A 22,307-nucleotide genomic window follows, 5' to 3' on the forward strand; every position below is an offset into this window, starting at 1 on the left:
CTAAGCCTTGATTTTATTTATGTTTTTCTACTAGAGTGGGTGTCCAAATAAGACGTTGCGCACTTATGACTCCGTCTACCTCCTCCAGCGCCGACACCAGTAACATCACGTGATTTCGGCGGGTCACAGCAGAGCTTGCTAGCGGCATCACTGGGGCCCAGACTATGGCCGGATACACGGGATGGCAGGTAACGCGATTCCCCGCTATTCAGGGAATCGCGTGTGGCAGTCCTTGCTTCTTGCTGGAGTTGCACCGGAAGCCGCTGTAGTGAGGGACTGGGGTCGTCCACTCCACCACTAGACCACAGGGACCTGATTGTCTGACGCCGGGGATAAGCATAAGCAGTGGCGGGCTGGGCCGGGGGGCAGGGTGCCATGTGCCCCCCAGGCCGCAGCGTCATGCGGGCCGCGGGCCGGTGTAGTCTGTGTCACTGTGACCCTAACCGGGTCTCGCGAATGCGCACGTCAGAGCCGGCTCGGACGTGCGCATGCCCAGTGCGGGAACATTGACCCGGTTGCGAGCGCTCAGCGCTTGCGACCGGGTCTGAATGACCCCTTATATCCTACCAAGCCTCGTGTTTTGTGTAGTTGATCCAGAGCCCATTGCAAGTAAATTGTATATGCATTGTATGTGACTTTTGTTATGTTATTATTTTACTGTCTTTATTTCTATTCTGTCAGTTTATAACGATCACTGCTTTTTCTCCTCATCCCGTTGTACAGGTGTGTGGGGATTTTGTTGTACTTCACATTTTCTAATATTTGTGAAGTGTCACATTGTATTTTTACCTTTGTGCTATTGATATGCCTAAAGCCACGGGTAAACAGGAGCTTTTTACATGCAAATCCTGTTTGTTGGGCTTGTCCTCTCAGGATTTCATACAGGATGGCCACCTCAGGCCAGTGTACCAGCTCCTGTGCAGGAAACACCCTGGCTATCTTCCTTGTCTTAGGTTATGACGCAGCTAGTGGACCACTTGTCTGGTCCCACGCTTAGTATGCCGCTGGTCATCTGCATTGTGTGCTGCAGTCTCCATGCGTATGCATTGATTAGCACATTCTCGCAGCGGATGGGTGCGTGCGTTCTCTCCTTTGCGTTCCTTGCTGAATTAGGCCCGCAGTTGTTTAAACGCCCGAAGGTGGTTAAGATTGAGTTTTCCTGAGTCTGAACAGCTTACAGAAATTATGAAAGAAGCATGGAGTACACTGGATAAACGATTCCACGTTAGCAGTTTAGCATTCGTGTACCCTTTCCCATGGTGGATGTACTAAGTGGGAAGTCCATCCTAATGTAGATGCCCTTATGGCACGATTAGGTAGGAGTTCTACATTGCCCATTCCATCGGTTTCCTCTTTTAAGGATCATACAGATAGAAGACTTGAAAATTGTCTTAAATCAGTATTTTCTATGTCTGGAACTGTGACTCGACCAGCTAAAGCTATAGCCTGGGTATCCAGAGCCATGGAGGAATGGATTAGGGCACTGGAAGACTCTTTGCAAGATGCTACCAGAGAACAGCTGATATATGTCTCCTATATATATATATAAGAAGAAGCTGCTTCTTATTTGGGAGAGGCTGCAATAAACGCAGGACTTTTGAAGTAAAATTGGATAAGATAGTGACGACTCTGGCAGCCTCAAAATCTGCAGGTCTACCATCTATACCTTCCTCTAAGAGCCGGTATGGTTTCCCTGGACATTCAGGATGCGTATCTACATGTGCCTAATTTATCATCCCATCAATAATTTCTACAATTTGTGGTTCTGCAGAAGCATTACCAATTTCAAGCACTGCCCTTTGGTCTCAATGGCCCCTTGGGTCTTTACCAAAATAATGGCAGTTATGACGGCCCACCTGGCTTGTCTACAGATGCACGGCTAGATCATCAATTGGAAGAAGTAATTCCTTTTTCCAATACAGCAGATGGTGTATCTAGGGGCACTCCTGGATTCACGGGCACAAAGAGTATTTCTGCCAGTGGACAAGAACAAGATTTCTGCCTCACAATTGCAGGTGCGCAAATTTCTCTTGCAAAGGGTCTCCATTCATGCAGCGATGCAGGTCCTGGGGTCAATATTATCCACTTTCGACATGGTGGAATATGGAAGATGGACAACCCAGGAGAGTCAACTCTCCATAAACATTTTGGAGCTTAGGGCAGTGGTCCCAATTCAGACCCGTTCTCTAAGCTGCGTTCGCACTCTGCTGGCTGATTTTCGTGATCTGCACATGTGTAAAAGACTCAGTGCGCGTGCGCGAACCAGTCATTGCGATCGGGAAGAGAACACAGCGAGTACACATACGGCTTGCAAGATTGAGTGACAGAATGTGCCGTTTGTGGGTGGTGACAGTGGGAGGTCAATGGAAATGGGGGTGTGGTGGTGCGAACGCAGACGTGCCTGAGCGTCAAAACGCAGTTTCTAGGGCATGCATAAATAAGACACAGGGTCATAGTACACATCACATGGCTGTTTAAAACACTGCAGCACTCGCAGTGCTTGCGGTAGGATATGGTCAACCACAAGTGCTGCGTATGGCTCCGATGGTTCTCGATGTTAACCATTGTTGCATACACTTCCTGGAGATGACGTGTGTTACGAAGGGAAAGTGGGCGTCTCAAGACAGGTTGGTGGGCGTCTAAATACACACCACAATCGCACAACAAGATATAGTGGAAGTGCTAATGTCTTGCCGTGCGATCGCGGGATTTGCATACTTTGGCAGCTGATGGCTGCGTGCGAAAGCATCTAGCGAACGGGTCTGAATTAGGCCTAGTGTATGAAGCGTTCATCCTGGCACAGGACCTCCTCCAAGGCAGATCGGTCCAGATCCAGTCCGTCAACGCGACCACAGTAGCCTACATAAATCATCAACGAGGCACGTGAAGTCGGGCAGCCATGAGGGGAGTGGCAAACATTCTGGTCTGGGCAGAACATAGTTTTCCAGGTAATCTCGGCAGTATTTATTCCACTGTCCTCAACTGGGAAGCGGACTTCCTATGTCGTCATACACGCCAGAGAGTGGGCTCTTCACCCGGATGTCTTTCAGCTCCTGGTGGACAAATGGGGACTTCCAGACATAGACCTGATGGGATCTCGTCACAACCACAAGGACCCCAGGTACGGGTCCAGGACCAGAGACCCCTCAGCCACTTTGATGGGCACTCTGGCAGTAAAATGGAACTTCGAGCTGGCATTCCTCTTTCCACCAATATCCCTCCTACCAAGGGTCCTTAAGTTTCTTCTTCCTCTATGGCCGGATCTGTTAGGGCAGGGTCCCAGCCTGCATCCGACCCATCCTCGTCTGTCTTTGACCGAGTGGCTCTTGAGTCTTCCATCTTAAGAGCCAAAGGTTTTTCTCGCTCTGTGATTCAGACAATTCTTAGGGCACGAAAGCCTTCCATCTGCCGGCATCTATCACAGCACTTGGTATTCTTATTTTCAATGGTGTTTAACCAAGGGTTTTGACCATACTGTTTTTTGGGTTTCCTGGGTACTTGCTTTTCTCTAGGCTGGGTTTTACTTGGGTCTCTGCCTGGCCACTGAGAGTTCAGGATTCTGCGCTGTCAGTCTGGTTTCAGCATAGGATTGCCCCTCTGTCTGATGTCAGGACATTTTTTCAGGGTGTTCTCCATGTTCAACCTCCTTTATTCCTCTGGTAGCACCATGGGATTTCCCTTTGGTTCTTAGGATGCTACAAGCTCCTACTTTTTGAACCACTGGACTCGATAGACCTCAAATGTTTGACAGCGAAGACAATTTTTTTCCACGCTATCTCCTCTGCCCTCAGGGTCTCTGATTTGACAGTGCTCTTCTGTCACTCTCCTTTTTTGATTTTTCACCTGGATAGAGCTGTTCTTCGAACCCGGGCGGGTTATCTGCCTATGGTAGTATCCCGTTTTCATGTGAATAAAGATATTGTGGCTTCAGCCTTCCAGTCTTCAGATCTTTCTGCAGGTGAAGCTTCCCTGGATGTGGCTCATACTCTCCGGATCTACGTGGAGCGTACCAACGCCATCAGGAAATCAGATTCTCTCTTCGTGTTCTATGGCTTTCACAAGCAGGGCTGGCCATCCAACAAACAGACTCTGGCTAGATGGCTTCGTATGACAATCTCTCAGGTTTACACACAGGCCGATCTCCCTTTTCCTAACACAGTGACATTCTACTCGGTCTGTGAGACCATATTGGGCTTTTAGACATGGCGCCTCTGCTGATTAATTGTGCAAGGCAGCCATGTGGTCATCTATCCACACCTTTTTAAAGTTTTATGCTTTTGATTCTTTTGCATCTTAGGAAGCCTCCTTTGGGTGGCGGATTCTCCTTTCTGCTCAGGGAAATTCACCCTTAGGGGAAACTGCTTTGGGACATCCCAGTGGTATCCCTGTGGACCCTATGGAACCTGAAGAAGAAAATAAGAGTTATGGTAGACTTACCTTAGGTAACTCTTTTTCTTCGAGGTTCATAGAGCCCACAGGGCACCCACCCAGACTCACCTGGCTTCATTGGATAATCTTTTTCCTCATGTTCATTGATTCCCTCTTCTGTATGAGAGTGTTTCTGATGTACATTGCTCTTCCTTCTCCTCTGTCTTCTCCTGCCTTGGGCTTGGTTACAAAAGTGAGTACCTGTAGCCAGGGGTGGGAGTATATATGGAAGAGGACATATGCATCCTGGGAGCTAAAGCTTTTACTGTTGGTGCCTGGATCACTCCAACCACATACACCCCATTGTATCCCTGTGGACCCTATGACCCTCGAAGAAAAAGTTACCTAAGGTAAGTCTACCATAACTCTTATTTTTAACTCTTTCATTTGCACTACACATACTATCAACCTGGTACCCATTGGCAATTGATGCTGGGGATAGCCCCGGGCTATGAGCCTAGGCCTGAGGTGCTCTAGAGAGGGGGACCCCTTTATTGAGGGGGGGTCCCCAGCTCCCCAGGGATCCCCAGCCTGGGCTGACTAGCGGTCAGGGTTAATGCTTCGGCCAGGGGACCCGGTGAAAGGGCTCCCCTGACTGTGGCATTAGCCCCCCCATTAGAAAAAGTTTGCTGCTGGTTTTGGTAAATACAGGGGAACCCTACGCATTTTTTCCCCTGTATTTCCAGAACCAGTACCAGATCAGAGCCTGGTGCTAGTTGTGCTTAAATACAGGGGATACCTACTTCATTTGTCTTTTGTATTTTGCACAACTAGCACTGGGTTAGAAGTCCTTCTGCGCATGCGCACAAAGCCACGGGCTGCGGGGGCTCATGGGAGGGATCCGATCGGATCACTCCCAGCCAGGAGTGTCGCGTTAAGAAGCCCATAGGCTTCTATTGGGTAACGCCACCTGAAGGTGGCGTTACCTAGCGACGTGAAGCAGCAGAATGCATAGTACATTCGGGGAATCTGGTAAAACCCCCAAAAAACTGCATTTACGGGGGTTTTACCACATTTTCCCCTTTAGAACATCTCTCCCTTAATTAGAAATAGCTTAAGTATGCCTTAGATATCGATTATTTGACACTGGAGATATGCATTATTTTATATTTCCTAGAAACATGGGTTTGTAAATATCTGCACTTAAAACGCTATCATCCTTTGTAAATAAAAGAGAAAAAGCCAACACATCCTCCTTGAAAAGCATAGAAAAAAGACCGGGATGTATTAAAGGAAAAATGCAGTAAAAACCATGTTTTCGGGTACTTTACCGTATTTCCATATGTACTAAGCCCCGGCCACACTTTTATCGGCGTTACCCTATAGAAGCCTATGGACTTCTTACAGCGCCCCACTCCCAACGTTTCACCACCGCCCCGCCGCCGCCCAGCGCTGGCACCCACTCACCTGCTCTCCATGGTCACCGTCCCGCGCTCCTCCTGGGTCCTCCTCCTCCTCCTATTCTTCTTCTGGGTGCAGGGAGGAATAGGAGGAGCCCGGGGCTTCCTGCACAGGTGACCAGCAGGAGGCTCCCGCGGCTCAGGGGGGCGGGGTCCCCGACACCCGGCGTCGACTGCTTCGCAAAGGGCAGCTCTTATCGCAAGAGCTGTCCTTTGCAATACTAATATGTGATTAGTAAGGTTGCTGTGACTTAGTACATCCCGGCCATAGTGCCAAGTTTACATATCTGCGCTTATAACTTCATCATCCCACGTAAATAAAAATATACAGCGATCTTCCTACTGGAAACATATAGAACACAGTTCCAGGTATAGTTATATGCGCTAAAAACGTGATCATCCCAAGTAAATAAAAAAGATATAGCCATCTTCCTACTGGAAACATATAGAAAACAGTCCCAAGTATAGTTATATGCGCTAAAAACGTGATCATCCCACGTAAATAAAAAAGATACAGCCATCTTCCTACTGGAAACATATAGAAAACAGTCCCAGGTATAGTTATATGCACTAAAAATGTGATCATCCACATAAATAAAAACTATACAGCCATCTTCCTACTGGAAACATATATATGGGCCTGCTTTAGTTTGTTAATTCTCAGATAGTGTAAAAAATATAGTGACATCTATAGCTGTGAATGGGAAGTGCAGGCGATCATCCCGATTATCCCTTTTAGTACATCCCGTGTATGTACTGTGTTTTCAATATATTTTTCACGGGTGGAGTACAGGTGCCAGCAAGCCCTTGATGTCAGCACACAGTGAGCCCGGTCTAATTGGAACTCCTCTGGTCAATAATCATAACAGTTGTTGGAATAGCCCCTGTAAGTGTTTAGGGAGAGAGCCTCCATTCTGTGGAGCCCTATTCTTTCCCCTGAAAAAGGATGAAGTGGCTGGTTGTGCTGCTTTCTTGTATCTGTGCAACATGGTTAAGAACCAGTTCACGGGTGATACAGAGCAGCAGATAATAGGCGTAGTCAGGACTAGGAAAGCCAATGCCGCCTCATTTAGTCAATCCCGGGATTGAAAAATCCTAATCCCGGGGATTCCCGGAATACCCAGGTTTGAGTTGGTCAATCAATAAAATAACTTTCATGGCACTCCCAGCCAGCCAAGCCAGCCCCCACACCACAGGAATAAAATAGCATACATCATTATCATGGCCCAGCACAACAGGCAAAATAAAAACTCTTTCATGCTTCCCCGCAATCCCCCACAGGAATAAAATAACTTTCATGATCCCCCCAGCCAGCCCAGCACCACATAAAGAAAAAAAAAACATTAATTCTACTCTCTTTCCAGAGTGCACTCCACTCCAGTCCAGTTGAAGGCAGCAGCAGTGCAGCGCACACACGGCCTCCTCAGCTTCAGCAATCAGTCCACTTGCAGTGCCAGTGCAGCACAATTTGGCAGAGCAGAGAGAGTGCAGGCAGGCCAGCCCAGGCACTCACTTCACTGGCGCAGCAGGTATCCGGCAGCGACAACTGTGACAGTCCTTCTCATTCCAAGCCTCCAACAAGTCATAGACTCAGAGCAGTGACAATCCAGCTGCAGGTGCCACTCAGCCGCCCTCAGACACTGTGTGACATGGTGACAGTGTCACTCACTGTGTCACTCACCACGGGGCCCATTTATCAAAGTGCATTTGAGGTAAATTCCCCGAAAACACCTGTTTTCGGGGGTTTACCTCAAATACTAAGTATCCCCCGGATGTATGAAGGAGGGACCGCAGCAGGTATCTCCGATACCTGCTGCGATCCCTCCATTGCCGCCAGCAGTCGCCTCCCCCATAGGTGAGTGTCCTATGGGCACTCACCGCATTTCAGCCGGCGGTGGGATCTTCCAGATCCCTCCGCCGGCAATGGGCGCCGCTCATGTGCAGTCCTCGGGACTGCGCATGTGCAGTAGCCTGGAATGCGCTCCGGCCACATCGCAGGGACGGGCTCTTTTCGGAGCCCGTCTCCCTGCATGTGCCGGGTCATAAATTCGGCCGCTATGATCGCATTTTGCAATGCGATCATGGGCGGTATTGCATGCCCTGATCGCATTGCAAAATGCGATCCTTAATAAATGGGCCCCCACATGCGGTCGTGGCACTCACTTCACCTCACTGGCTCACCTCTGCTTAAGCAGGCAGGCGTGGCTGTTAAAGGGACAGGCTGGGGTGGGGCTGTGCTGGGGAAGCATGCTCTGAGCTGAGTGCTCAGCGCTGCCCGACTAAACTGCACATGCACACTGCAATCCTGGAACTCCAGGGACTGAAATCACCAATCCCGGGATCCAAATCCCGGCATTTTTTGGCCAACATCCCGGGATCCCGATCAAGGGATTGGCATCCCTAGGCAGGACAAGCGGGGTGAAACATGACAATACAACAACTGGAGACCAGAATATAATGTTCAATACTAGGTGTAAGGACCTAATACATTGGCAGCTACTTGCTCCCAGATAGAGCCTTATATATGCTAGCTCATCAGAAGCTCTGATGTCATTTATCACATGATAACAAGCATAGAGGACTGAAATAGCAGCAGCTCGCCACTGTGTAGGAGGACAAGACATCGGAACAGGTATGGAGTACATATTGTCAGCCGTTCAGCTGTGTGTAGTGTCGGAATGCCAGAACAATGTGCGCAATGCAAGCTCCAGCACGGGAGCTGAGGAGGCATGGACAGCATGATCAGTTGCATGACAGCGTGAGACTAGTGACACTTAACACGTAAGCACAAGTTCCAGCATTTTGCGATACAACTTTTTCAACTGAAACTGCTGCGGTTGATGAACCTGTAGGAGGAATGTGTTCTACATAATCAGGATCAGATACCATACTTTGGTGTCACAATCCTTTCGGAAGACTATGGGGTCTAAAGATGCACCAAGCAATATTTCATCATCTAAAGATGCTCAAATTGTGCGTCTTGGTCTTGGCACAGTCAGACGCATGCTTGTACACCAGGGAAAGGACTGATACTTTAGCATTAGCATAAAGTCGCAACACGGCTGTCACTACGCAAAAGGAGCTAAAGTGGTCACAGCATCAGGTGACTCTAAACCAGTCTGCGACATGGGTCACAGCTGCTCATTGGCTGTGACCCACGTGTGTCCTAGCCAATGAGCTCCTGCTACGGGCTGGCGGGCCGTCATCTGTCATTTCGCGTAGTATAGGTATGTGTGGTAACACATACCTATACTTGTCCATCTTGGTACTTGTATTCCTTATTTTGGATGCTACGGAGAGCGGCGCGAGGATAGAGGTAAGTATCGGATTTTTTTTGCCATGTACTCCCATTGGATTCTACTAGAGAAGGAGACAGTACAGCTGGCAGCAGGTAAGTATGTGTGAGTGGGGTAGGTAGTTGTATGTTATTAAGTTGTACTTTAGACGGTGTGTGAGTGTTGTGGTTTTTTAACTATTTATTTTTACAGTGGGGGTACGGGTGCCGGCCGCTTGATGGCACTTGTAGTTCCACAAGTGCCAAAGGGCAGGCATGCTGGCACCTGTAGTTCCACTGTAAAATACAATAGTTTCACTATTTTTACATCATTATTACCCCCGTACCCACAGCCCAGGGGTGTGAGGAAGAGCCCAGGCTTCAGACTAAACCTGGGGTGTTCGGGAGAGGGGGGGTCCCCACCTCCCCTGAGATCCCCGGCTTGGGCTGACCGGCTTGGGGTGATAATGATTTGGCCGGGGAGACACGATGATAGGGTCCCCTGGCTGTGGCATTATACCCCGGTCGGTTTTGGTCCGCTGCTGGTTTCAAATATAGGGGGACCCCTACACAATTTTTTTCACCCTATTTTTAAAACCAGGACAGGCCAGCAGCCAGGTGCTGGTTCCTAAAATATGGGGGTCCCTACTCGTCTTTTCCCCCGTATTTTTAGGAGCCAGGACTGGCTGAGCAGTCCGGGGCTGGTTATGCCTTTTAGGGGGTAACCCTACGTAATTTTTGTTAAAAAATTAACCATTTACATACTTTTTCCATGCTGAAACATACACAAATCACACTGATCGGTGTATGTTTCAGGAAAACTCGCAGCCCAGGAGGTGGTCTACTTAAAACTTCTATTGACTCCCTGATTTGACTGCAAAAAATGGCCGAACAAAATGAATAATGGTAAATTCCCATGTTATGCTGAAGTGAATGAAAAGTAGTTCCGATCTGAGTCGATGGTGTATTCATTTCTATTGAAAGAAATGGCCGATTTTGCGGGATTAACACGGCCGAAATCACCCCCCCTAAATGAAAAAAATACCCAGATTTTAACAATAGTATATTCCTGTGTTGGTAAAAAACAATATTTTCAACCGAGATTGCAATCTTGGACCAACACAAATCTTAGTAAATTTACCCCTTAGTGTACTTGTAAAAAAATACTTAAAAAAAAAAAAAAAGTTTTAAATAAAAACACACACACACACACACACACACACACACACACACACACACACACACAGTAAATAAAACTTTTTGTTGAAATAAATACTCCATGACACTCTCCTTCTTTTCCCCCTTTAATACTCACTCAGATCCAATGGATTATTTTCAAGTAGAATCCACATCCTAATTTGGCAAAATAAAAAAACACAAAGAATTGGAGATCTGACCCCCGTGTTTTGGTTTTGGATCTGGATCCCCCCTGGTTTTGGATCTGGATTGGTTTTGCCAAAACCTCACCTCCGTGTTTTGTTTTTCGGTTTTGGTTTTGGTTTTGGATCTGGATTTTTTCTTAAAATATCATAAAAACAGCTAATATCACATAAAATGGGCCTGTTTTTGATCCTACAGTATTATTAGCCTCAATAACTTTTATTTCCAGTCATTTCCAATCAATTTTGACCACCTCACAATATTATTTTTTTCATCTAGTTAAGGCCAAAAGGTTGCATCCAGCTAGCTGGCTGACTAAGCTAAGTGACACAGTGAGGGGCACTTACAGGTGGCAGTTCAGTTTCCAATTTCCTACACGGATACAGTGTGTTATACAGTGTGGGCTGGATACACCAATAGTGCACTTACTGTGACAGCAGTGTTGGCATAGCGGGGTTGCTGACGGTGTCCTCAGTACATGGGATGGCAGTGCTGCGGTGCTAGCAGTGTCCTCAGTGCAGGGTACCGGCGGTGTCAGCAGAGCGCGGGTGCCAGCGGTGTCTTCGGTGCAGGTTTGCTGGCTGTGTCGCAGTGCGGGGGTTGCTGACAGTGTTCTCAGTACATGGAATGGCAGTGGTGCGGTGCTGGCAGTGTCGTGTCCTCAGTGAAGGGTACTGGCGGTGTAGGCAGTGCGGAGGTGCCAGCGGTGTCCTCAATGCAGGTTTGCTGACTGTGTCGGCAGTGCAGGGGTGTTCTCAATGCAGGGTGCCAGCGGTGTCGGCAGCATGGGGGAGCCAGTGGTGTCAGCAGCGGGGCTGCCGGCGGTGTCAGCAGTGGAGGTGCAGACAGCTGGTGTGTCGGCAGCGGGGGGTGCCGGCAGCAGGTGTGTCGGCAGTGGGGGGTGCCAGCCATGGGAACCAGTGCCATCTTCTTTTTTCCCTGCATTCAATGGGCTTAATGCTGATTGGCTGAGACCCGTGACAGACGGCTCTGTCAGCCAATCAGCGCTTTGCCCATTGAAGGCAAAGGGATTTTTAAAAATGGTTGCTCGAGGCAAAATCTCGAGATACGACAGAGGATCGCGAGGTTTTGCCTCGATTAGGGATCCGGGGCAGGAGGAGAGACCGAGGGGCGCCTGGGATCGCCCCGTATCCCTGAAGTTCGGGTGGATCCGGTTCTCAGGGAGCCGGACCCGCTCATCTCTACAAAGGACAAGCTGGTTTTGTTTACAATCAGAGAGGCTTATCTCTGATTGGTCATAGCATGGAAAATACTTCTCTGATTACTTGGGACCAGCAACCCCTACATGTGGTCCTTCCCAATCACAAAGCTGGGAGTTTTTATATCAGTAAATACTTTACTAATTCTCCAATCTCAATTGGTGTGAACAACCGTCCCAAATTACAATCCAGTTTTTCTGAAATTATATTAGATCGCCTTCAGATTCAATACCCTGTGAAACCATGATACCAATACATGTATCTCATGCATCCACCCTTGACTCACCAACACTACTACTTACGCTCATACACCTTAAAGAGTAACCTGCACACCTACAATACATTCTAGAGATGCACAATAAATGACATTAGAGTAGGTCTACAGGGTGACAATGGTTTACGTTTAGCATAGAACTATTCTCATTATGCAGTCTGGGCACCTTGGGCTGGATCAGTAGCGGCTCCAGGCACATGCAAGCCGGTCCGTCGCCCGGAGTGCTACCGTTTACGGGGGGCGCAGGATACGTCCACCACCCGCCCGGTGGTATAGGATATATTTAAGCATGGCGGGGAGGGAGTGGAGGAGGAAAGGGGCGTCAACAGAGGACGGCGCTGGGCGCAGCGCTGCCTAGTGCCGGCCCTGGGCTGGATGCATGACACATAGCACTCGGAACGCGATGCATCCAGCCACTCTTCGCATGCATGCTAGCATTAATTACGCCGGTATGCATGATGAAAAACGCAAAGGACCGTTCTCTCAGTAAGAGCTATCCTTTGCGAGTGCGCAGAAGGACGCGTGCCACGGGGGGTGTTGCGAGGGAAGCCGCGAATAGAAGCCCATAGGCTTCTACTGGGCAACGGCATCTGAGGATGGCATCGCCCACTGCATCTAACCCCCGGAATGTATCAGATTCTGGGGCTTGGTTCATATGATAAATGCAGTCAAAATGGAGTTTAGGGATAATGGAGCTGTATAGTGTACAGGGATTGGAGCAAAACAGTCCTTCAGGCAAAATAAAATTAAAAAATTCTGATCGGTCTAGATTCAGTATTATTTGATATGCAAATGCATATTGCAACTTGACACCGTTTATTTGCATAAAATATACTGTCATTTTTGAAGCAAAGTTCATGTTTTTTAAAACAAGACCCGGAAGTCCCTCAGGCACAAAGGACAGCTCTTACCAAGAGAGCTGTCCTTTGCGTTCTTGTTCATGCATACCGGCGTAATTAACTCGGGAATGCATGCGAAGAGTGGCGGGGTGCATAGCATGCAAATTGCAATGCGTCTTCCATCCCGCCCAATAAGAGTGCACAGAACAAAACAGGTTATTTTTCTCCTTATAGCTGTAATTACTACTGTTAAAGTCACAAATAAGACATTACTTCTGATTTTGTAATTCATAGAAAAATCATCAAGTTTCTTTTTTTCCTGTGTTTTTATAAATGATGTGTCTGTGTATCCTCAATTCACGTACCTGTAACTCAACTTGCATATCCTTATAAGCTCTCTTCTTTGCCTTCAGTTTATGTTCAAGTTCGGTGATATTTTTTTTTAATTCAGAACTCTCCCTTTGTAATCCTTGTAGTTCTTTCTTAAGTTAAAATACATACAACATAAAAATTATAGAAAGTTATTAACCAATCCTAATAAATGATAAGCTTTCTACAAATGCAGGTGACAAATAATCATAGTGGTGACCATCTATGTAGTCATAGCGCCACTGTTTTATTATAACAATTTCATATTTAAATTAATATCCTGTTTTAATGCACACACAAACTTTAAAGGTCTTTTCGTCTTCGCATACGTTAGTTCTTTTTTTCTAATTATGTTGCTTCTTTCTGGCTTTTTTGTCTTTCAGCCCTGACTTGGGTCTGAAGCAGAATTGGTCGCAAAGTGGGCATAATGGGTCTGATTCAGAGATGTGCGCAATTATGCAGTTGAAGGATTATTGGTTAACTGCGCATGCTTCTAAGCCTCACTGCACATGTGTCAAGGTTCATTACCGTAGTCGCTCACAGCAACTTTTTACCAGTGGAGAAGGTCCCATAGCAGCCAATCAGCATTGAGGTAGCCTTTATAAAGAACATTTTATAAAATGATAGGTAAAAGCTGATCGGTTGCTATGAGCAACTTCTCCACTGGTCCTCTTCTTTACTCTTTTCCCTCCTTTATACATCTGCCCCATTTATTTAAGAGATCTCAGACACTTTGCCCACCCAGAAAAAGATCAATCTTACTACTATGCACCTGGTATATTTCCCTTTTTCAGGTTAAATCCAAATAGCCACATATTTGTTACTACCAATGTAACCCATAATACAGTGTGAAGTATAATAGGAGGGTATTTTTTTGCAGATTTACTAAGCTCTGGAAAGTGATACATTGGAAAGTGCTAAACTACCAACCAACGAGCTCCTAACTGTCATTTTTCAAACACAACCTGTAACATGACAGTTAGGAGCTGAGTGGCTGGTAGTTTATCACTCTCCAAATTATCACTTACCAGAGCTTAGTACAATTCCCCCACATTGAGATTTAGACATACTGCCGGAACCGCAAGTTCATCGCTGTAATAGTAAAAAACTAAAAACCCTGAAAACATTCTAATCACTTTCTTACTTTGTAAAGAGCGTCTTTTTCGAACTGAGCATTTTCAAACATCATCTGTTTTGCCAGCAATGATTCCAGACGTTTCTGTGCTTCTTTCCATTTAAGATCTGCATCCAGTTTCTCTAAAAGTATTATGGATTTGCGTTTTTCAGCTTCATTAAATTGTTCCTGGAGGAGAAAATAACAAGAATGGCTTCCAATTATTACAGCTACCACTAATACTACCACTAATACTCATAGCTGACTGCTCACAAATTTAGGGTAGGTTTCCCCTGGCTCCTGGGAGAATACACATGATGACACAATTTGTGGTGAAATGCATCACCATGGCCTAGCTTCAATGGCATAATGCTGCACTTCCCCCCTGAATGTAAGACAAATATGACGCGATCCGCTGCATTTACTACATTAGGACAAATAATAACTAGCATCACTTGACTAAATTGCACTACAAAAGAAAATAATTGGTCTCACTACCAAGGTAAATTATCAGTGCCATAACAAAGTATGTGTGACACTGTCGCTCAGGGTGCAAGGCTAAGGGATAACATGGTCGCTGTCCTGACAGTACCCATTTGCTGCTTGCTACATAGAAAGGTGCATCCTGCTTCCTTGGCGCTGTTCTGTGATGTCATGACGTCATGTGAGATGGGGCGGCTCTGTAAATTATTATATATGTATGATTTAACAATCATAAGAAGTTTTTTTTCAACCATGTACAATAAACTATTTTGCCACAAAAAGTGTTTTTTTGCTTTTATTCGTGTAACTCATTCAGCTATACAAACACATTTTTTACTCTACTACACAATATTAATATATACATAAAGTAGATACTTTATCTAAGGGAGTGTTTCAGGCAAAACAATTTGCATTTTCTTAGTGATTTGTTTTCATATTATGTAGCCCCCCAGCCCATGTAGCTGTTTAATTCAACTGAAGCATCCTACATGAATCACAAGTTCAGCCGAATTGGCAAGAGTCACAGTTGGCATGACTATGTGGCTAGTTACATTTCCGGCATTGTAGGTTTGTAGTGATTGTTCAACTTAAATAGAGGTTTCTGATACTGAACACACCCCAGCCTAATGGCCCCAAAACCTACTGGCAGATGTGAGCAGATAACATTGTCAATCCTACTGTATGGGAGGACCCCTCACAAAGTCTACATGGGTGCATCTGCCTAACTACTGTAGGCATTAGCCAAAAAGTGGATATTCTCCTGTTTGCCAGTAAACCTATTGAGGCTGTGGACCCTTAATTTAGTTCAGTGGCCAAGAAGCTAATAAACATACTTCATCCCTTAATTATTTTTATTATACTCTCTTTACCCAGATAAAAAGAACTTATAGGTCCAAAATCAATTCTCCACCATGTGCAAACTCAATATTTAAGGCTGGGTACACACGTAAAGATTTTCCAGAGCCGTAACTAGACGCCCTGTGCCAGAAAGGGCATTGGCGCCCCCTCATTTTTCAAAGGGACATAATGCACCCAAAAAAGGGGAATGGCCTCATGGGGAAATGCCAGGGAAGAGATAGGGGAGGCCTGGAGATGCTGGGGATGAAATAATAGGAAGCTACAAGTGAGAATGATAATAAACTGAAGTTTGACAGGCCCAAACAGCGCCCCCTGATCTGTGGTGCCCTGTGCGATGGCACCGACCGCACTACCCTAGCTACGGTCCTGAGATTTTCTGTCCAACCATCCAACTAGTTGATTGGTTGGAATGAAAATCTGGTAAGGTATGAAAGCAAATGACAATCAGCAATTTGCTCCGTAATGCCGGAAAATGGACAAAAACTGAAAAAATTGTTTAGATCAAACATTTAGCAATCTTGTCTGACGACCATTTTCATCTGTTTTCTGGCATTTAGGAGAAAATTGCTGATCATCAGTTACTCCCATACGTTACCAGATTTTCATTCCAACCAATCAACTAGTTGGATGGTTGGACAGAAAATCTTTACGTGTGTACCCAGCTTAAGGTAGAATGTGGTGCCCCAGCATCACCAATTTTCTTATACACCTGTATGGGGTACAAGGCAAAATTGGTGATGTCGATGGTCACAAAATGCTGCTGTTCCAATGGCACTTCCTGGCCATTGCCTGCAATTGAATAGCACTCAGAGTGGGGTATGTGTAATTATGAAGCACAATATTACAGAAATATCAAATGCTTCTGAAAAGCTATATGTTATTCTCAGCATCTAATCTTGTTTCCCTTTTCCAAAGAGTGTATACCACTGCACACAGTGCACTAAATATAAAGTTTATTTTTTCCTTACGACACAGGGCTCCATTTACTAACGAGCATCAGGTGTTTCAACTCAAATTTGACGGTAAACAAGTGTTCCTGATATTTATTATAAGTTTGGATACAGAATCGCTATTTTTTAACATTTCCCAATGAAATCCAGATGGCAACCCTTATTTATAAACGAGGGCTAATGAAAACTTACTGCTCGTTTTCCTAAAATGAACTCTCCAGGCACTGGCTTCCTTTAACCAGCAAGCGCTGTGGTCCATCCCGTCCATTCACTCCAGTGTACAGCACACAGTGACAGCGCAAATCGCCTTCTCCCGTGGACAGCACCCCGTCCCTCCCCCAAGTGTAAAACAGCTTGTGCCCTCCCTCCAGCAGCAGACGACGGCCCCCGCTTCTACCTCCCGCTGCGGCAAGGCTTGCACCATCCCTGGCAGGCAGATGCAGCGGCAGAAGCCTCCTTCCCCAGCCAAGCAAACAACACTGTGTGCTGGGCTGGGAAGGGAGGTTGCTCCCGCTGCCAAGCAGGGATCCTAGAGTGGAGCCATGCACGGTCGGGAAGCACACAACCTGTTCCACTACAAAAGAAAAAGCCATAACAGACTGTTGGTGTCCGGTCTCACTGCGCATGCTCCCTATACAGATAAAAAAAACCTCATTAGTCAGCGCTGTTTGGACAGAGAACCAGCGCTGACAGAAGTTTTTAACACTAGCGCTCGCCGGCGAGCAGGTGGGTGTTAAATATCAGCAAGACACCAAGCCAAGTGTTATTGGAAAATATCACAAAGAAAAGAACTCGTTTGTAAATGTAACCTGCAGTCTTCAGTAGAAAATAGTTAAAAAGAAATACCTATATTGCACCGCCATCTACAGTGCATCCGGAAAGTATTCACAGCGCTTCACTTTTTCCACATTTTGTTATGTTACAGCCTTATTCCAAAATGGAATAAATTCATTTTTGTCCTCAAAATTCTACACACAATACCCCAAAATGACAACGTGTAAAAAGTTTTTTGGAGATTTTTGCAAATTTAATTATATAAAACATGTACACAAGTATTCACAACCTTTGCTCAATACTTTGTTAATGCACCTTTGGCAGCAATTACAGCCTCAAGTATTTTTTAATATGATGCCACAAGCTTGGCACACATATCTTTGGGCAGTTTCACCCATTCCTCTTTGCAGCACCTCTCAAGCTCCATCAGGTTGGATGGGAAGCGTCGGTGCACAGCCATTTTCAGATCTCTCCAGAGATGTTTGATCGGATTCAAGTCTGGGCTCTGGTTGGGCCACTCAAGGACATTCACAGAGTTGTCCTGAAGCCACTCCTTTGATATCTTGGCTGTGTGCTTAGGGTCGTTGTCCTGCTGAAAGATGAACCGTCGCCCCAGTCTGAGGTCAAGAGCACTCTGGAGCAGGTTTTCATCCAGGATGTCGCTGTACATTTCTGCATTCATCTTTCCCTCTATCCTGACTAGTCTCCCAGTTCCTGCCGCTGAAAAACATCCCCACAGCATGATGCTGCCACCACCATGCTTCACTGTAGGGATGGTATTGGCCTGGTGATGAGCGGTGCCTGGTTTGCTCCAAACATAACGCCTGGCATTCACGCCAAAGAGTTCAATCTTTGTCTCATCAGACCAGAGAATTTTGTTTCTCATGGTCTGAGAGTCCTTCAGGTGCATTTTGGCAAACTCCAGGCAGGCTGCCATGTGCTTTTTACTAAGTAGTGGCTTCCGTTTGCCACTCCACCATACAGGCCTGATTGGTGGATTGCTGCAGAGATGGTTGTCCTTCTGGAAGGTTTTCCTCTCTCCACAGAGGAATGTTGTAGCTCTGACAGAATGCCCATCAGGTTCTTGGTCACCTCCCTGACTAGAGCCCTTCTCCCCCGATCGCTCAGTTTAGACGGCTGGCCAACTCTAGGAAGAGTCCTGGTGGTTCCGAACTTCTTCCATTTATGGATGATGGAGGCCACTGTGCTCATTGGGACCTTCAAAGCAACACATATTTTTCTGTACCCTTCCCCAGATTTGTGCCTCGAGACAATCCTGTCTCGGAGGTCTACAGACAATTCCTTGGACTTCATGCTTGGTTTGTGCTCTGGCATGCACTGTCAAGTGTGGGACCTTATATAGACAGGTGTATGCCTTTCAAAATCATGTCCAATCAACTGAATTTATCACAGGTGGACTCCAATTAAGCTATAGGAACATCTCAAGGATGATCAGTGGAAACAGGATGCACCTGAGCTAAATTTTGAGCCTCATGGCAAAAGCTGTGAATACTTATGTACATGTGATTTCTTAGTGTTGTTTTTTTTAATTAAATTAGCAAAAATCCCAAAAAACTTTTTACACGTTGTCATTATGGGGTATTGTGTGTAGAATTTTGAGGACAAAAATTTAAATATTCCATTTTGGAATAAGGCTGTAACATAACAAAATGTTGAAAAAAGTGAAGCATTGTGAATACTTTCCAGATGCACTGTAGTTTAATAAATTGAAAAATCAATATTTCAGAAACTAACGGTCAATGACAGTAGAGATATTTGGCAGAAATAGTTTTTTTGACTTCATCTCTTAACTAAAAAAGTTTCGTAAAAATCTGAGATGGGCGGTGGACACACCTGGTTGAAATGACGTGGAATGACCCTGCTGCAGATTGCAGCATGGTCCCCACTGTCGCTCCTGGCATCGGCAAGTGTGTATGCACTTGCCAGTGCCGGCACCCCCCGCCGTGGACGACATCGTGCTGGGTAAACATCGGTGTGTACCCAGCATAGCAAGTATTTGAAATGTGTGCTATTAATAATTATTGGGATTGTCAAGTGTGATAGTTATTATTGGAGTTATCATTTTCAAAGGGCAAGACAAACATGACAAAATACACATTTACTATGACACACCTATCTTGCACTCTGCAACTAATCCTAATGCTACCTAAAAATGTTGATTCATTATGACAGATTTGCTTGAAACTCTCACAGCTGCAAGGGACACAGGCACTTGAATAATTAGACACAAACCTGTGGCCTAAAAATACATATCCCAGGACCCAGGGTTAAAAACATTACCTTGCAATTCTCAAGTTCTTCTAATAACGTCAAATCCTGCATGCTTGTACTCATGATACTCTGTAATATCCAGAAAAATATATTATTATTAGATTGTATTTTTTCCCAGTAAATATTTCAATTATTACTTTTCTATCAATAATGTAAAATAATAACACACGTCTATCAATAATGAGTTAAAAAAATGTCTATACTCAAGTCAGGGAGTTGCTTTCTATTACCTAATAATACAAATGATTGTTTGATTCATTGGATTTTCTCAGATTCATGGTCACTTTTTTTCTGGACTTCAGATCCAGACTTTGGGACATATATATCAAAATGCCCATAATTGCACTGAACAGTAGGATTTTTAATATGTATCGTATGTAGTTGACACCTTGGCGGTCGGGATGCCGGCGCTCAGAATACTGGCGCTGGAATCCCAACAGAAGTTTGAATCCTGGCGCCAGGATCCCGACCACCTGCATCCCAATGGTAAGTGTTAGGGGGAGGGTTACGTTTAGAGTTAGGCACTAGGGGTAGGATTAGGGATAGGCTGTGGCAGAGCCGTAACTAGACTTTTTGGTGCCCCCCCATTTTTTAAATAGTGACATAAGATAGTGCACCCGAAAAAAAGGCCATGGCCTCATGGGGAAGGGCCAGGGAAGAGATAGGGGCAGCCAGGAGATGCTGGGGATAAAAGAAGAGGAAGCTACAAGTGAGAATAATAATAAACAGGAAAATTTACAGGCCCAAACAGCGCCCCCTACCCTACAGTGCCCTCTGCCATGGCACAGGTCTCACTACCCTAGTTACGACCCTGGGCTGTGGAGGGGGGGTTAGGATTAGGCTGCGGGAAAGGTGGGTCAGGGTTAAAGGGAGGGTTAGGGGTTACAGTTAGCCAACTTACCTTTGGTCGTAGTGATTCTGACTGTCGGGGTGCCGCTGTCTGCATTTTGATGTCCGGCATCCAGACTGTCGGTATTCCATACCCAACCCAAATGTAGAGTATATAATACTACCACTTATGAAGAAATATATATATGCATCTCTCTAGCCAGACCGTCCTTCTCTGTATTTTTGGGTTTGACAGCCATCAACATCATCAGTATGCACTTATTAACATTTACTTATATAACGCCAGCATACTCATCTGTGCTTCACGATTGGGACCTATACTAGCTGCAAAAGATCTGTATGAAATTCCATGGAATTCCCTGGACACTCCCTCAGTAAACACTGCCTTACTGTACATGGGATCTCCACATTACAGGCCAGTTACGCCTCTTCAAGTGGAGATATAACTGAATTGCGTACAGCTCTGTATCGCCTGTAGTTGCATAGAATTGGTTCCAAAGCCTATGCAGAGTGAAAACACGCTATATACTCTCCACAACGATTCATCTCTGCACTGGCCCTTCTACCTGTATTGCAATATGTAATTTTAAAATATATCTGACAGTAATATAACAAGTATACAGCATGCGCACACACAAACACACACATATTTCATATCAGTTCAACACACTTCTAATCTAAATACATAATTTGAACATAATAAAAATAGCTGCTTATTTGAATACAATTGCAGGACCTCATAATAGAAAATGTAAATGAGCAATGTAACAAGTATATGTATATTCACACACAGGCAACTCTTTAGTTAAAACACTGTAGCAATTTAAAGACTAAAGGAAGACAAAGGGTAGAGTCCACAGAAGGCTAATAAGAAACAATAGTGAATTAATGTAAAGTAGATTCGAGAGCATGAGCTGTTTTTAGGCCAAAAAAATGTAAAAGCACTTACCCTATGCAGCTCAGAACTGCAGGAAACTCAGACGTTATATAGTTGTAATAAGCAGAAAAGTAATATGAACGTGGCAAAAAAATACGATCAGTTTCCTGGTTGCCTGTCTGTTCTGTGACAGAGAATAGAAACTAAAAGAACAGACTCAGAGCACTACTTTCACTTTCTGTTATATCACGTGTCAGATATACTGTACTGTACCGTATATACACAGTCACTGATACAGTGCAGGGAATCTAACAGACAAGTATATGGAAATCCCTCAGCGCTGAGTATATAATGATCCTCACTCAGCTGCTGCTATAGGAGACTACAAACTCCTCTACAACAACAAAACGCTGGAAACAGTTACAATTATTTCATCAAAAAAAGTTGACATATATTAAAGTAATCTGACAAATGCTAACAACGAATAAGTATAAAACAAAAAAAATCAAAAGGTACAAAAAGTGAAGGTATGTCAGATTATTTTAATATGTGACTATTATATTGATAAATAATATAATTGCATCCAGAGATCTCATGAGTATTGATGTTGACCCCTAAGAGCTGTTATATTGATTTAGGGCCCTATTCATCTTTGGGGGCCGTATGGCCCCCTTTGATTAAGTATCCACCTCGCAGCGGGGGATATTTAACACCGGAGCAATTCATCAATGCTCCAGTTCAGGAACTGCTGCTCTGAAAAGCAGCTGTCCCCGAGATTAGTAGCGCAGCTACAGAAGGAGCCGTGTTACTTACCTTCTCCCTGTCGCCGCTTCTACCTGAGGTCACACATGCACAGAGCCACCAGAGGGGGCAGTGAGGAGGCAGCAGATGGATCCACTCAGATCCCTCTTCGCATACCTGGAACT

The 22,307-nt window shown here is 45.3% G+C and overlaps 1 protein-coding gene across 3 annotated transcripts in view; it reads right to left on the bottom strand.

Annotated features, from left to right (window-relative positions):
- The window catches only part of NMI (N-myc and STAT interactor), a 90,380-nt gene that overhangs the window by 18,593 nt on the left and 49,480 nt on the right, over window positions 1-22,307 (bottom strand). For 2 of the 3 annotated variants that reach the window (XM_088472395.1, XM_088472396.1), the window contains exons 2-4: window positions 19,665-19,724; window positions 14,329-14,487; window positions 13,181-13,297 (exon numbers count right to left, since the gene is read on the bottom strand). In XM_088472395.1, coding sequence (XP_088328521.1) covers window positions 13,181-13,297; window positions 14,329-14,487; window positions 19,665-19,718 — 330 coding nt within the window. In that variant the 5' untranslated portion in view covers window positions 19,719-19,724. Of the gene's footprint in view, window positions 1-13,180; window positions 13,298-14,328; window positions 14,488-19,664; window positions 19,725-21,453; window positions 21,553-22,307 lie in introns of those variants that run through there. The other variant, XM_088472394.1, reaches the window with a different exon arrangement.

Source organism: Taudactylus pleione, unplaced genomic scaffold, assembly GCF_031769625.1.
Source record: "Taudactylus pleione unplaced genomic scaffold, aTauple2 ptg000122l, whole genome shotgun sequence".
Taxonomy (NCBI): Eukaryota; Metazoa; Chordata; class Amphibia; order Anura; family Myobatrachidae; genus Taudactylus; species Taudactylus pleione.